The 17,635-nt window shown below is 39.2% G+C and overlaps 1 protein-coding gene across 9 annotated transcripts in view; it reads left to right on the top strand.

Moving 5' to 3' along the window:
• The window catches only part of MYRIP (myosin VIIA and Rab interacting protein), a 324,276-nt gene that overhangs the window by 188,586 nt on the left and 118,055 nt on the right, over positions 1–17,635 (top strand). For 7 of the 9 annotated variants that reach the window (XM_065051799.1, XM_065051798.1, XM_065051805.1 and 4 more), the window contains one exon: positions 7,255–7,353. The exons of the other annotated variants lie outside the window; for them this stretch is intronic. In XM_065051799.1, coding sequence (XP_064907871.1) covers positions 7,255–7,353 — 99 coding nt within the window. The remainder of the gene's footprint in view (positions 1–7,254; positions 7,354–17,635) is intronic. 9 annotated transcript variants of the gene reach the window in all.

Here is a 17,635-nt window from a genome sequence, read left to right as displayed (position 1 = left end):
ATGGAAAAGATGTATAGTTTATTGCAGAAGCATATTGATTATTTTTTTTATATACAATAAATAGCTATGCTAGGGAATCTGACACCTTTGCAATATGATGATGAATTCTTTGGTCTCTGGCAGACAATTAACAATACCAGGTGCTCTGGAGTTGATAAAAAGCAATGCACTGATACTCAGAAGGCTGATGGGAAGTCTTAAGGGAGGCAGATGATCTTTAATTAATTCAGATTGAGCTTTTTTTTCTGGAAAAGAACATTGGAAATCTAAAAAACTATTAAATTATCAGTTTTGGGGAGACCAAAATTAATTTCTGTTCTTAAAAATAAAAGAAACAAGCCAGAATTTTGAGACTTCTTAATGATGTGAAATGTGGGATAATTGTTAGAAATCGGATTTAAAATTAATAGGGGTGAAAAATGTAACAGAGGCAATATGTATTGAGCCATATTTGAGTGAATGAGCATTTTGCAATGGTGAAATTAATTCCCAGAGGGCAATACTGTAATGACACGTTCATGGTTCCTTTTCTATTAGCAACAACTGGAAATGTGAGATGAAATGGGAATTGTTGCTGTGTAGTTTGGCCTAATACAAGATGAAGTAAATGTTGGACACGCATCTCCAAAGTGGTATTGATGCTCCCAGCAATGCATCAGTTGCCACGACACCCCTTCTGGATGCGCCAGCACAAAGCCCCACACGAGGCCAGAGGTGTGTATTGTCAGTGCTTGTAGCCATTGCAGGATGGACTGCAGCGTCAGCAGAAGGTAGGACAGCAAGAAGGGGAAGCAGAAGGAAGAGGAGCAATAGCAAGTAGCCATAATATGGAGGAATAACAGTTAAAGTCACTTCTCCCTTTGACTGCCACTTGCTCTTGTGAGCGGAGAGACAGAAGGAGGCTGCATTTCTCAGCCTTCGGGAAGGCACGGTGCACCCTTGGTCTCTCAGGAGAGTATTTCAGAGAATGGTGATATATTGGTTGAAATTGGTTGAAATTGATTGAAATTGATTGAAATTGTTACTCACGTCATATCCTGTGGAAGGACTGTTCCCCTGAGTGACAACTCAACACGCTGCTCCTGCCTCTCCTTGCTAAAGCAAGGTTCTGTAATGAAAAATTATAGGGGAGTAAAAGGGTATTTAGCCAAATATCTGGTTTTAAAGGAAGATTTGGTCCTGTTGCTGAAGCAAAGAATGAAGCTTGGTTTGGACACTTGCTTTTCACAGTATCACATTTTGTACTGTTACAAATAGTGGTAGGTTGTGTTGGGGATTTTTGGGGTGGGATTGAGGGTGAAGTTGGTTTTTTTAGCAGTGTAACGGCATATATACTGTTAGCTGATGACCTGCCATCATGCAGGGCAATGAAAGAAAGCAAAATTAACTGCAAAGCAGTTAATCAAGTAGAAATGCTGGAACTCTGGGAAGAGTATCCTGAGTAAAATGTTGAATCTTTAATAATGTGTTTTAATATGAACACATGTCCAAGCTGGAGAAAAATATCCCTTTGTGCTGGAGGGTTGTATTTGCACTGACTTGAAGGGAACTTACATAGCTTTAGCTACTGAATTACGTAATTATCCTGAAAAAGAACACTTTCAGTGTCTTGACAGAGTAATACCTACCAAGATAATTGCCACTAAGATGCCAGAGATATCTTAGAAATACACAACCTGCTAATTAAAATTAAAGCCATTACTCTTCTTCCATTTCTTCCCAGTAGCAGATTCTGTTGTGCTTGCTGTGTCTAATGTACTGTGTAATGTTAAGGTACTGGAGCAGGTGCTGACACAACTCATGTTAGGTCACCTGCTTTCACGCCACGGTGTTGAGGGTTGTGCTAAATGGCTTGAATTATCATCTTATTTCAGCAAAGGGCAAAGCCCCCATCAATCTTAGATGTGAGAATTGGGCCCTAATTAAATGTAGATGACATGTTTTTGTTTTTATCCATTTTTTTCTTTTTTGAGGATGGTAAACAAGGAAGTCAAAATCTGAGTCACTTATGCTCTGCTGAACAGAACATAAAGCTTCCTTAGATAAAATACTTGCATGCTCTTCAGGGGATTGGTTGGGATTTTGGTTATAATTGGATACACACAAATGTAACATATGCATATTTCAAAATGTTTATCCAATTTATGAAGGTTACTGCTTTTCGTACTGCATCTGTATTTCTTTGATCTTCTACAAACTTCCCTTTATGTTCTTCTGATTAAATAATAAATCTGGGGATTTCTACCCTGTTATAAATAAATATTTTAGCATTAAGGAATTTGAAGAAGTTGAAGTCATTGAAGACTTTTGAAAAGATGCTGAAGAAAATTCTCAGCTACTCACAGTACAGGCACTTTAAAGAAAATTGTTGACTTCAGTGCAGCATTTTTTTTTACTTGGATATTTGTAGTACACTTTCGTTTAAGTTAGGAAAAAGTGCAAATATCCTGGGTAAAATATAGTGTGTTGAATACAACCCATTTTAATGGGGTGTGATAAAAGCTGCTATTTTACTGATTAACAATACAAAATAAAAAGTTCTACTTGTTCTGTGATTTTGGATATCTCAAATCTGAGGTATGCAGAGAGAGAAATTTAAGGGACCTGGTTTTCAAGAAGGGCTAAGACATGACTGTAAAACAAGCTCCTTTAAAGCACCTTTCATTCTACGTACCATAGCTAAGGAGCCAAAAATCTGATCTTAATCATGCACCTCAAGTTGCATGTAATACATATAAAGGTATGATTTGAAATTCACTTATATCTGAAAACCTTTAAGTATGCATCTTGAGACATAGATATAGTAATGAGTAAATAAGAAGGATTTGAATAATAATTGGTTATTTTAATATTAATGAAGAAGGTAACACTCCAGTCAGAGGTGAACATTTGTATTTTGTTGAGCTTTTTCTTTTAGGCCTACCCAGGTTGAAAATATTCAAAACATAAGTTTGAAAAACTCATCCTGAACAGAGAGTGCAGGTGACCAAACCTAATGATGATAGTAGGGTTTTTTTGTTGCTTTGCTTGCTTGTTTTCTGGGGTTTAGCTGGACATTGTACAACCAGGAAATCTCTGAAACTGCTGCTTGCTTTTACAGTTTCACTAGAATTATTTATTTATTGAGAGTTATTTCAGCTTAGTCTATATGTTGTCCAGCTGCTGCATGTAACTGATGGCAGTTGATCCCATGTTAGCCTTTAAATTCATGCAGGAGTAGTAATGGTGAGGTCAATGATTCATCCCTTTCTTTTTTTCTGAAGTGTCCCTGCTTCATCTGAGGCAGCAGAGTTTGTGTGTTATTTGTTTACAAGGCACTTAGCTACTAGGATACCTCTGCATCTACCGCATCCTTCCTGGACTTGTATTCAGCTTTCAAAGCATTTGTTTCTCATTGAGAACACTGCTCTTTTCAGGCCTGCAAGGTACCTTTTGACAACGTCAATAACCTGTTGACGTATTGCAGAAGCGAAGTGTGTACGTAAGCCCACTGATGTTGGAGATTTTCCTTTTCGTAGCATTTGATGCACACGCACGCTGCAGATCACTGACCTGTTTGTTGTACTTTTCAGCCAAACTACTTTAGGTGAAGGACCATGGTTTGACTCACAGCTTGGGCCTCTGCAGTTATTTCCATGACATCTCTTACAACCTTAAAAACTTCCTTCCACCCATGCATCCTTTTTATTTCTGTATCGTGTCTTGCTGCTTGTGGTGTTCAAGAATCTCTTTAAGTCAGGGATGTGGCTTTCTTTTTACCTAAAGCTGACTTGGGTGCTGATCGTAAGGGATTGCAGCATCACAGTGCTGAACATGAACAAGTCAGCCAGCTGTTCTTCTGGGTTCCTAGGGATAGTTTTACAGGCAGTGCCTAATGTCCTGTATGTGTGGTCACACTGCCCCAAATCATGGAGGTTTATGTCTACATGCAAGACAAGATGCTCTAGTGGCTGTAATCTAATTGTATCCTAACTAAGGGCTTGATAAAACTCTGCTTCATTCATCTACTTCCCTATTATACAACATCATGTAAAACAAAGCTCCCAGCAGCCTTAGGTCTTTTGGGCTCTCTGGCTTTTGGTTTGTGTAGTTGTACTAGAAGTACCAGGTTGTTTAGACTCAAGTGCATGTTTTGAAGGCAAGCTAGGCTCATTTCTCATTTTCGGCAGCTTATTGATTAGGGTCAGAATTTCTGGTGATTCTGGGTGTGAGAACTTCTGGAGATAAGATTTCACTGGTATTAGAGGAAGAGCAGCTCTCAATGTTCCCATAGTGTGAACCCTTCTTTTTGTTACTTAATTCCTCTTTACTTCATACTCTATTACAAATCTAGCATTGTTCCCTTATTTTAAATCCATTAAGCTCAGCAGGGTATCTCTGAGTTTCCCATCCAGATGCTACCCCAGAACTAGTAAGATCAGGGTTTGCTGACGAAAACTAGGCATCAGATACACGGTACTCTCTCTTGGGCATCATTAGATGGCATATTTTGAGAGTCCTGGCCTTGTACAGTGGTCTGTTGTCAGGTAAGCTAGTGTTCTATTCCTGAGCTACTAATTTTTTTTTTCTACATGACTAGGCATACATGTGTATTGAAGTGTCATAAAACTGCATTTCCCTTCTGCATTTAGTGATGCTGAATCTTGAGAGACCAATCCACACAGCCTGTGAATTTCTACAAAGACTCTTTAGCAGATATCTGTCTCCATTGATCTCTCTCAGCAGGCAAATAACACTGAGGAAATAATGATCTCTGTTTCTTTTTGAAAGCTGTCTATGGCCCTCATGGAGATTTTCAGTTGGCAGAAGATACCTTTTTCATCGTTGATGAAATGGAAGATGAAAAGAAATTAGGAGAGCTCTGAAAAAAATCTGCAGAAGGGTGGGAGGTGGGAAAGCAGAAAGCTTTGTAGAGTAACTTATTTGGTAGTGTATCTTCTTCACATAAGTTTAGGTGCTGGAGTCAATCACATGGTAAACACGATGTCTGGTCTTTGTAACCTCCCGTGCTAGTACAGAGGCTTTGAGATCTGAGTTGCTATTTCTGCAAACTTAGAGACAGATACAGCGTTCTAAGTGAGCTGGGAAGCTTAATGGTACGTGTAGAATGGTTTTGGTACTTTGTGGACACATATGCTGTGGTGGCACTGCTCACAAAATGAACTGAACTGCAATCAAGGGAATCTTTGTAACTTCAGTATTCCCTGCAAGGGGGAAATATTTTAGATGAAATGGCTTTCTCCATCATTGTGTGTTTTACAGCCTGTGTGTGCTTTGTTGATATAGCAGGAAGATACATGCTTTGCTTTAATTGCTTTCTGATTTCAAATAATGTGGGTAGCTTTGGTTGGTTGGTTGGTTTTGTGTTGTTTTTTGTTGTGGTTGTTTGGGGTTTTTTTGTGTGTGTAGGTTTGTGTGTGTGTTTTGGGGTTTGTTTTTTGGTTTTGTTTTTGTTTGTTTTTTTTTTTTAATAAATCAACAGCTCTTCTCAAACCTGTCTCTATTTTTTGAAGTAAAGCTTTGCTTGGATTTATAAGCTGTTGATTGTACCCTGAGCCTTTGTTCTCTCTGTTTTTGTAGTTACATAGGTATAACCAGTGTACTGAATTTCTCTAAAGCTTTTTGGTTTTGTGCTCAAGAAGAGAGTCCTTGATTATAAGTATTGGTGCATTCCAGTTTGTGTTTTAGAGCCCTCAGAAGTGTTAGATATAATCAGCCTTTTGCTTTAGGCAAGAATTTGTGCAATTGTTTTTCCCAGTAAAAATACTTGGCTGTCTATCAAGATTTGTCGGGGATTTTTGTGTTTTGCTGTAAGTGCTAAAATACTTCCTTTTTATGTCTGACTTACACATACTGCTGTAGTAACTGAAATTTGCACCTTTGGCCTAGAAAGATGTCTAGGAGCATAATACAGAATTGGGTAAAAAATTGTGTCACCCTGTATGTAAAGAAATCCATCATCTTGCTATCTTTTTCTTAGTCTTGTGTGAATATAAGTGGCTGCTGATTTGCCAGCTACAAACTCTTGATTGCATGCATCTTTCCCCCCTGCTGGTGGGGTAACTCCTTGACTTTGGATTCTTGTGGTCTGCCTTTGACTCTGTGTCATATTTTGTAAACTGGCTTTAACTTGCACCTTTTTCAGGATGTTTGTGCTGTAGCCAGAAAATACATAGAATTGTAAAAGCTGTAAAAAGTGTGGTGCACAATAGAAGCGAATGGACAAACAAAAAATGAATTGTGATTGCTTAGCTTTCTGTGGAAAGGAATGGGGAAAAAAAATAAAGTGTTTATATGGCTGGAGGGGAAGAATATTTACTTTGTTCTGGTGCTGTAATGGAGCATGAAGACAGCATCCTTGTACACATCCAACTTGGAACCAAAATGCAAGTGCCCTTACTCCAGCAACTCTCTTGTTTGTGGTCTTCACATCACGGGAGGAGTCTGTATTATGTCACTGAGTGTTGCACTACCTGCCATAATGATAACTTTTTAATAAAAGAGGCTTCCTTTCTTCCCCTTTGTTTAACACAAGATTGTGCAGGAAAATGTGCTTTGCTAAGCTTTGACCTTCTGCACCCAAATCTGGCTGTTGAGATGGAGACGTGCACTCAAAAAGTGCAAAGCACCTCCACAGTTATGGAATATTTATGGAAAATGTAGTTCTGCTTTTTCCCTTTTCTAAGCAGTAAAATTTTGTTTAAATACTCATTTTTTAGAACTGTTTTGAAGGAAATCTCCAGTTGTGTTTCTCTTACCCTCTGAGTATCAACTTAATCACTCCTTAGTTGCAAATATATGAAAAGACTAAATTTATAAAATTAAAATGAGCAATTCATTTATTAAAAAGAAATTTATTTTGTCAGTGCTAGATTTTTTTTTTAGTCATTTAATTAATAGGAATTATATTGTTATGATTCCCAATGGAGGAGCTTCCTCCACTTCAAGTTTAATTAAATAGATTTCATTATTTGTTATAAATCAACAGATATTTCAGCTACAGAGATATTCCCTTGTGACCACTTAATTACGTGAGGTTTGTAGTCCTGCTTTTATGGAGATACCATTGCTTTTGTATTCTGGTTATTTTGAAAGTTTAGTGTTTCATATTCTCTCTTTTTTAATTTTCTTGACAAGGAATGTTTGGTTTTGAGAATAAATTGTTTCTTTTCAACCAACTAGTCTCCTTTTGCTGTATTTAACTTTAAATCACTGGGAGTCACACATCAAAAGCTGATTCGGTCTGTAATTCAGGTACATCAGTGCAACTCTACAGAGGGGGGGTTCAGAAGAGAACTATCTGCAGGCAGAACTCTGCTCACAGACTGTCAGTCCAACAGCTGAGCCCAGAAGGTAAATCCAAGCTTCATTTGCCATAGAAATAAATGCCCTGGTAGAGCTTTGGTTTCATTTAGAAGCGTGGTGAGGGAAGGAGGATTTGACTGGAGTGCAGAATCTGCAAGGTAGCGGAAAAGTCTGAGAAAATTCCTCTCTTTTTTTTTTTTTTTTTTTCTGAGAGAATCCCTAGGTTATTCTGTATATGTTTTCTATTACTGACCACCTTCTGGTAACATTTCAGGCTGTAGCTACAAAAGGTGTAGCTTTTGGCTCCTTGTTCTATTGTCTCGTCTGTACTACAGTGGTGATGAGATTTGTGGAGTGACACTGGCATGAACTGACACAGTGCTATGGAGAATTAAATCAGTTATGTTCAAAACTATTTCAAACTTATGTGTAAAAATTAGGATTTTATTGGTAGTGCTTTATAAAGGCAAATGGTAAGTATAGTAATCCAGGATATGCCTTGAAACTTATCAAGCTCACCAAATGTGCCCTGTTTGGTTTTAAACTCCCTCCATTGAACAGACACATCTCTGAACCAATGAATCACGCCTTGAGAAAGCCTCAGATGTGTGCAAAATGGGAATATTTGGTCCAGGGAGTTAGACTGACTTCCCTGAAGCTGAACTGTTGAACAGCATACTGTGTTGGTGTAGGCCGTCAGCACTATCCAGTCTGCTGAGCTGCTCTTGGTGTGCTGAATTATCCGTGAATTCAGACATAGCTGGAGGGTCTGCACAAAATAAATGAACCAAGTCTGGGATCTGACTGTGCCATAAGCTCCACACAAGGGAGATCTCTTCCATCTACTGCTTTTAGAGAGAGAAAATGCATGATGGAGAGAAGAAAGTCATCAGATACCTGAATGGCAGTATGCACACCAGAACTGAATAACAGTATTTGCAACTCTTTTAATAGGAAAAAGTCAGAACAAAACTTGACACTTTAAAAATTCAAACCACATAATTTTAAAAATGCTGGGGAACATTGAAGAACCCTTCTGCCTTTTCCAAATATTTACCGCTTCATCATCTTTCTGCAAATATTTGTGAATGCTAGTTGTTGCCTTAGATGAACTTCAATTTTCAAAAGCATCTGGGTTATCTCAATTATTTTACCATTCACCAAAAACATCCTACTGAAGTACATTCGCTGTACTTCAGATTGATAGATAGTTAATTGAGAAGAAGCAGAGAGCACACATGGACCTAGAGGAAGAACGGAAGGTACAGGTTTCTGACGTTCCTCTGCATCATTTCTGGGAAAGTTCATTGTATATAGTCTTATGTGTTCTGGTGAGGCATCTTGTCAAGGACTGAGGAAAAATTACTGGGATACATGGAGCTGTGGGAGCATCTGCACAAGAGGACTTTAGTTTCTCACTAGTTTCTTAATATCCCACTGACCTGGTAACCTGGCTATGTTTCCTCTTCTGTTGCTGGAATTGCCTTTTCAAGGACAGTGCTACAATTGGGACGGGGTATGGAGGATAGTAGGTGAGTGACATTCCCAGCCTGTTGAATAAAGCAGTTTATGTGAAAGCATGCATTCTCACACACATACGCAGAGTAAAGCTAAATAGCTGTGACTGTAAGTGGTGCAGGTGTAAAATAAAAACCATTATTTTCTAAATAAATCCAAAGTATTAACTTTTTTTTTTTTTTGTGGTTGCTTGCTGATGTCCTGTCATTGCATTACAGTGTATTGCTTTAGATGTTAAAATATCAGTATGTTATTAAGTTTGCAGGACATTCTCACAATAAAAAGCTTTTGGATGAAGTTAAGAACATGAACTTTGGGAGGTATCTGAAGTATTGTAACAGTGTTAAATGAAGATTGTACGTTTGTTAAATACTGGTGTCCCTATGGCAATAGCATATGCCAGTTCCTTTTAAAGGACTACCTTAAGTATTTGTGTTGAACAGGGCGCTGGAGGTGCTGTTGATATTTTCCTGCCCTTTTGCAGAGATTTGTCTGGTTTGTAATAAGTGACATGATTCTCCTTCCAGAAGGTGTTAATATTGTTGATATAAAACACACTGAGGTAACATATCGTGTTAAATATCAAACGCATTCTGTGAAAACAGATTTTTTTTTTTTTTTGTCTGCCCAAACGCTGTCTTGTGTACAATAGAGATATGTGGTAATTTTAAGTTTTTAAGTCTTTAAAAGAAACAAAATGTACATGGATATTGTAAACAATTTCTATACTTCAAAAAGAAAATTATTTACAAACTTAAATTGACTAAAAGTATAAAGCTGCTGTTTCTTGACCTCTATTATGTTTATTGTTTGGAATTGCAGGGCTTGCAATTTCAAAGCTACTTGAATTGCAGACTATGTAGAATTTCTAGGATCGGTATTTACTGCATGTTAGGAGTGTGGGCAAGCATGAAGAGGAACTGAACTAGGCAAGTGGACTTTAGGAACTATGTACCTACAGAACTGGTGAAAATACAAAGTTAAGAGTTGCAGTTGAGAAGGAATTAATTCCAACACCAAGTTAGTGAGAACCTCTTGCTTTGAGGTCTCCGTCCCCTCTCTCCGTCCCCTCTCTCCGTCCCCTCTCTCCGTCCCCTCTCTCCGTCCCCTCTCTCCGTCCCCTCTCTCCGTCCCCTCTCTCCGTCCCCTCTCTCCGTCCCCTCTCTCCGTCCCCTCTCTCCGTCCCCTCTCTCCGTCCCCTCTCTCCGTCCCCTCTCTCCGTCCCCTCTCTCCGTCCCCTCTCTCCGTCCCCTCTCTCCTTCCCCTCTCTCCTTCCCCTCTCTCCTTCCCCTCTCTCCTTCCCCTCTCTCCTTCCCCTCTCTCCTTCCCCTCTCTCCTTCCCCTCTCTCCTTCCCCTCTCTCCTTCCCCTCTCTCCTTCCCCTCTCTCCTTCCCCTCTCTCCTTCCCCTCTCTCCTTCCCCTCTCCTTCTCTGCTGTGCTCCTAGGACTACATAAGCATTTCACCTGTAACAACCTCCTGTTACCATGGCTTTCTTCTTGTGGCACATTAGGGCACCTGTGGTTGTCTTGGAGAGGGGCAAAATAAAATACTTGGTGAACAATGGTGTGGGAGGACACGGTGCAGATTTGTCTGTGTTGCATTCCCCATGCTTGTGGAGGAAATGTCTCTACCAGCATTCCTGTCCTACCTAGGTGGGAGCTGCTCTCCTGGGAGGGCAATGCTCATGACAGGCAAATTTTGAAAGCCAGCCTCATCAGGCAGAAGGTTCTCATGTATGAAGCATTACTAGTCTTATCTGTATGCAAAGTGGGATGGATGTCTTTGTGCTGTTTTTTTTCTAACAACACACACAGAGTCCTCTGACACGGTGACTTGTCATGCTGTGAAACTGGCTTCCTTAGCAAGCTTTGCTCTTTATTCTGCTGTCTGCTCTTGTTTGTTCTGCTGCGTGTTCTGTAGGAAGGGTCAAGGAAGGCTCCCTTCATTTTCTTATGATAAGAGAAGTAAATAATAGTAATTCAGCAACAACACTGATTCTAGTGCAAACCTTTGTAGGGCTGTGTTGCTGGAAGTCCAACCAGGAAGAGGGAAGGATGACTCATAGTGAATCTTTCAGAGGTTTTCAGAGCCAATATATGAGTTGCTCTCCTGCTGTGCAGTAGCTGGGCTATGGATTGTGTTTTCTAAGGTCAAGTCAGATGGCACTTTGAAAGGAGAAGAACTGTTTAATGTAGTAGGAGTGTTTCTGTTCTTAAAGAAAACTTTTTCAAGTTGATACAGGCATAAAATTGAATACCTAAGAAAGTTTGACTCACTGATGCCACCAGTGATGGAAATAATGCATTGCATTTAAGTATGATGAAATAATTATGCATATTTTTAAAATACTTTCACTGGATACTTTTGGTCTGTTTGCGTTGAACAATACTTTATTTTCAGAATATTTGTCTGTATTTATCATTCTTCAGGTATGACCAAAAGGGATAAAAAAAGATTAACAGTAGGATGACCTCGTACTGGAAATCATGACCTGATAAGAAAAACATGAAAATATCTGGTGAGAGAAGCATGGGGAGAGACACCGAGTGTGACAAATGGGAGGAGTGCAGATAAATGCTACAAGTGTACCAGAATTTGATTAATACTTTGCTTTCCTGGACTGATCATGAATACAAAATGAAAAACACAGAGGAAATTGGTCAATATGGCCAGGAGTACAATTTTAATCCCTTTAAAATTAGATGCACCTGAAAATTCTGTTCAACTATTTTTTTTTCTGCTTGATACAGCAATGAGAAAAAAAGACAGGATTAATTATGTGACAAAATTCACTATTCTGAGCTGCAAAGTGGTGAATATAGACTGTCTGGTACAGAAATAACACATTACAGGGACCTCTAGGACTACACTTTGCCTAATATGTAGGATAGCCCTGAGCAGAAGGTAGGGAATAGAAAACTTTAAGGCTGTAGTTTTCATCAGGTCAAATAAACTACTTGTGGTAAGTAGTTATCAATGCTTTTGATTCAGCACAATTTTATAGACTTCTTGAATATTTCTGGAAATTATTTGGAAAGGACATTGAAAGGTAAAATAAAACTATACTGTAACTAGATTTAAAAGACTTCAGAAACGTTGACTTACTAGTTATGGAAAGATACCAGACAGGCAGTGAGAAATATACTCCAGGGAGAGCAAAATGACATATATTGAGACGAAATGAGATTGAGGGGAATGCAGCAAATGTTTATATAACTATAAATCACTATCAAATGCGGGAAGGAAAAAATCAGAGAAGGCATATAAGAAGGGTGGTAAAAATGTAATAATGTATTGCTAGGTTGTTAGGATGTTTGATGGAGTAGTGCAACATGAAATATTGTGTATGTAATATAAGAGGAAGGTGTCACAAAATGCTAACAAAATAATTTAAAAAGTTTACAATTTTATAGTCACATTGTGGGGCAATGGCCTATAGAGGTGAAATTATGAAGTGGATGAAAACTGGCTGGACATGTACGCTCAGATAGTTATGGTCAGTGGTTCAATATGGATGTAATAGTGAGAAAGGGAGAAAACTTTTTAGCTTATTATGTGTCTAACATGGAAGCACAACTTTTGGCCCTTCTTAATGGATCAGCTAAACCCAGGATTTAAGCAGAAGTTCCTACACCTGCAGCAGAAGCACTCATCCCTCTTACTGGTAAAGTATTTCACCTCAGAACAACCTACCTGGCTGCAGAGTGGTCTCTGAGATACGAAGGTAGATGAGAAGAAGAGTAAGGAAAAAAGTACGTTAAGACTGTCCTGGTTTTGTTAAAAAACAAGTTTCTCTTTTAGTGATTTTGCCTGTCAGCTAAAGCCTTCTTATTAGCTGCATTTTCCTGGAGAACCAGATATATGTTTTGGTAAACCTAGCAATGGAATGCAAACTTATTGATAAGCACGGATGGACATCTTGCCAGAGGGGCAACGAGAAACAAGTGACTAAGAAACTGACCAACTGTGTATAACATTCCATTCACATGAATACTTCATATAAAAGTGGGAGATCACAAGGATCTCATCCTTTTTTCCCTTGCCCTTCTTTCCCTTTTCCCTTCTGCTTATGGCTGACATTAGGAGAGGACCTTGCTAGTCGTCCCTGCAAACTGAGGCCTAGTGAGAGACTGAATCCAGCTCCGGTTGGCTGCGGAGTCCAATCCAGGACTTCGGGTGCCAGCTCTGCAGTTGCTGAGACTTTCAAGATTGGTTTTGTATATTTTCTCTATTCTTATCAGCAGCATTAGTAAAACGTTGTTAATTTTTCCAACTCTCTTCTCTCTGTTCTTCTTTTCCTCCCGATCGCCTGTCCTTAGTGGGAAGGGGGGAGAGGGAGCGGTAAAAGGGGGAAGTTGGGGGGGAGGAGGTTAACAGTACATCTGCCAGGGTTTTTGTTGTCACCCCGCAATCTAAACCCTCGACAAAAAACGAGATTAATTTTCCCACGTTCCATGTGGCAGAATTAGAATGGCAGGGCAAAGGAGACCACTCACAGCACTGCTTCTTAGAAAAGGTTATTTCAGCTTTGCTGTGGAGGTTTCCAGTGTCCCCAGAGCTCCCCCAAGTATCTTCCTAGTACTTCAAGACCTGCTTCTCCATCACTGCTGCATTTGCCTGCAGATGATTTCAAAGCCTGTCAGTTAAATACATTGCACAGTTTGTGCTCCTGTGATATCCAATATGACAAAAGAAAATGGGCTTAGATACAATGTCTCTTGACAATTTACAGGTTTACAAAGTGATAAGAACAAATTTAAAATAATACCGGTATATTATTTATTTCTTTTGTCAGTCATGACATGTCAGTCATCTCCAACTGATGAGAGACGCTGATTGATAGTGCTTGTGCTGGCAACAGAAAAAGAAACTTCCCTTCAGAGCCACTAGCTCAGTGCAGTTACCTGTCTTCAGCATAACATGATACCTAACCTACCGTATCATTTGTAAACCACTGTACAAATCAACAAAGCAGAATACTATATTTCTTGCAAATTCACTTAAAATAGTCTAAGACACTTAAAAAAATAAACTATGACAATGAAAGCTATTTAAATTTTTTTTTAAAAGGCAACAAAAGATGTAGTGTGTGAAGAGGGAGAGACATCCAGTCATCCTCAGAATACAATACAAAACCTACATCCAAAGTATTATGGTAGGAAGTATTCTTAACCTGCCTTTGTGGGGGATTATATACTAGGAGTCTATTACTTGGAATGCTGACTGAAATGATTTACGTCTTTATTATGCAAACTGTTGCAGATTAATTAATAAAAGGCTCTGGAAAAATTTAAATATGCGTCTCTATATTTTTGCAGCTTGCATTTCAATAAAACATTCTTTGACAGAATTAGGCTTGGTGACAGACGTGTTTGGTATCTGTTGAGTATTCTTTGCTGCTTTTGTATTTATAGGCAATCGGTGAAATGCAGCCACTTGAAAAAGAAAATTAAATCCAATCTTAGATTCATTCAAATAGCAGAAGTTCTCATCCTTGCAGATCCTTATTACTATGTTACGCATAACAATAATAGTTGAATACCATCAGTTATGACTTAAGTGATGTGAATAAATTCTGTCATTTGTGGTTCCTGCTCTTCCATTCTTTCCCCAAAAGGGAAATTCTTTGTGCAGTCTTTTTTTGTTGCTTGTTTTATTTGCATGCCTATTATACATATACCTATAAATACATTGCTTTCCCTCCTTGGGGAAGTAATGCTGAGGAAAGTAAGTGTACACGTCTGTCCCCTCCCCCTCAGCTGTGCTTTGTTGAGGAATGGTGTTGCACAGGGAGTAGAGGGGGATGTTTGCCATGGCCATGTGGTTCAACCTGCCTCTTAGAAAAAGCTCCTGCACAGGCCACTGTCATCCTTTTGAAAGTAAGTTTCACTGCTTGGTAGGATCAGTGTTGTTGGCTATAGCCCTTTCTTTGGACCATTGTTACATCTTCTTGCGCTAAGCCATATGAACATCCTGAAGGTAAAGTCAGAGACTTCAACTTGTACTTTTCTGCATTCTAGGGCTGCAAACCATGTTTGTGAGCTTGGAGCTCACATTAATCATCCTGCTCACCTCCCAGTAGTCATGCAGCTGAAGTCATGTGCAACTGAGGTTTTCTCAGAATTGCTGAGAGTGAAACAGAGGCTGAATTTTCCTCAAACCAGGCATATTTTGCTGCCTAACAGTGTTGTGTAGCACTTCACCTTCACAGGAAATCCATGTTTTCATTTCCCAGGAAAGAGTGTGGAGCCTTTTGGCTTCAGCTGACAAATCCTGTTGACAGTGCCTTTTGCCATTTGACTCCTGATAGAAACGAGAATAGCCTTTGGCAGGCAGGGCCTTAATTTGTTACAGCCGTCAGAGGGATGTGCATTGCTTTCTTTTCTGCCTGGTATCCTGTGGAAATGAGGCTTTTTCTGTCATGCTCTCCCTCTGCCAGCCTGTCCAACCCTATCCCATTGACTTTTGAATCTGTTGGCCAATTTTAGTCCTATTTAATAGTGAGGCAGATGCCTTAATGATATTAAGGTTCTACTACTGTAATGAATATTGGCAGCCAGATAGAGGAGAGAGATGTAATTAATGCTGGTACTGTTGAAAAGGCTTCAGCGTGTGCTCAGCTTTTTCTAGGTATCTGGCTTTATTAGCTCTGTTATGAACTGCCTGTTTTTATATTGTGCAAGCATTATTGTTGTGCTGTAATTGGTGGCTTTTCTTCTGTGGTTTATTTTGCTGTCATGCATAAAAGCCCTAATGAGGGTTCAAAATGCCAGTGAGCATGCCGATGTTGAGTGTGCAGGCTGATACTACCCAATATCAGTGTTACTAATTCTGGAAGATAATAGAGCTGCATGAGGACAAAAATCTCTTATTTTACTGCTCCTCTTGATTCTGATTCCTTAGTGTTCTCATCTTACAGGGAGGCCAGCATCTGCTGCCTGAGGTCTCCAGCCTGAAGCAATGACGGCAGCATCTTGGGCTGCTGGCACTTTTTTCCATGCCAGAAATTGGTTCCTTGTATCGTATAGCCCTTGCCTTCTTCGTCTTCTCTCTTGGGACCCAGGGTTCCTGCCTGACCTCCTGTGCAGAAGCATTGCTCTGTCTCACTCCATTGCTGCAGAGCAGGTTGTGCGCTGTCGATGGAGGAGTGGTGTGGGGAACGGCTCACATCCTCTGTTCCCTTAGAAATATTGTCCGTGTGCTACTGTGGCAGAAGGGAGGCAAGGTGATAACACAAACTAGTCTAAACATCCCATTTAATCTGTGGGATAGTTCTGTCAGTTTACACGAGGAAGCCAGTTTGACTTGCCTAATTCAGACGTTTCCTCTCTCACATCATAATCTTGTACACCAGTTTGACTTGCCTAATTCAGACGTTTCCTCTCTCACATCATAATCTTGTACATTTTTCACCTTTAACATTCTCTAAAGATGTTGAAAAACAAGTAAGTTTTGCCATCTGGACAAAGATCACAAAGAAAGATTATTTGCTTGAAACTCGAAAGAGTATTTACTTGAGTTTGAGCAGCTGGTCTGACAAAGCCAAACCTTTGTACAGGGGACAAACAGCAGAAACAGACATTGTTTTGAAGTTTTAAATTTGTAAAAGGTGTGTATCTGGAATGTGGTTAAATATGATGTATGTCAAAGTTCAAAAACTATATGCTGTAGATCTCTACCTTAATTGCCTTTTAGTCTTGAGGTTTAGAATTGACCTGTCAGACTTTCATAAAATAGGCTGTTTTTATTTTGAGTTATACATCTGAGGCAGAAATGGCAAATAAGATGTATAGGCCAGTAAAATGAGTCTTCTGACATTCCAGGCTTGGCTCATTATGATGCTTATAGATGATCTTGGTCTAGTTCCTGAATAAGTATGCAGTAAGTGTATTCTTTTTTTCCTATAGCAAGATATGTAAGCATTAATTGAAGTCTAAGTCAGCATGTCATATCTCTGTCTTCCTGCAACTTAGTCTCTTGTGATACCTTTAAATTTTGTTTTAACTGTTGTGTTACTCTAGTCTTATAAGTGGTTCTTACCAGCAACTGGAAATAGTAAGGTAGCCATCACTAATTCTGAGAAAGTGAAAGAATTAGTACATGTATGTGCACACTGTTCTATAAGCTCTGATTTAAGATGTTTGTCATAAATCCTTTTTTTTCTCTTAATGCGTATTGTAGTTGTACATGCCAGAAACTGTGTGATGAGTTTGCAGACTTGTCAACTTACACAACTGTTTCTTCTGGATGTTTTTTACTACTTATATAATGCAATATATTGTCTAATCTGTAAAATATCAAAATCACTGTAAAATGGGAGATACCAAATTACTGAATACCACACATGCACAATTTATATTTTTTCTTTTAATAAATGAGCTCTTCTGCTGGAATACAGAAAACTTTAGGGAGTCTACAAATACTTTCACGAACAGTTGGCTCAGTATTGTTCTGAACTAGTAAAACACCCAAATCTCTGTGAAATGAAGTATGTGATTAACCTTCCTTAACAAACTGGAGCTGTTATGAATACTATGACACCATGGGTCCAAATAAAGCAACTGTAACATTTTTGTTTTCAAAACTGTTGCTCAGTAGGATTTTTTTATTACCATGCACCAAACCTTTTGACTTTCATAGACTGATTTTTAAGGAGTTCTGAAAGCAGCCTTGAATTCTCAAATAACAGTATGGCTTTGCACAGCTGGAGTACCTGGAGCAGCAGCCTGGACCTCCTGAGGGTTTGTCTCGCTGGAGCTGAGTGCAGGGAGATTGTTTGCCCTGGCTTGTGACTCAGAGAGTTTAAATGGA

The sequence above is a fragment of the Columba livia genome, chromosome 2 (genome assembly GCF_036013475.1).
Source record: "Columba livia isolate bColLiv1 breed racing homer chromosome 2, bColLiv1.pat.W.v2, whole genome shotgun sequence".
Classification (NCBI taxonomy): domain Eukaryota; kingdom Metazoa; phylum Chordata; class Aves; order Columbiformes; family Columbidae; genus Columba; species Columba livia.
This window is presented reverse-complemented; position numbering and strand designations above follow the sequence as displayed.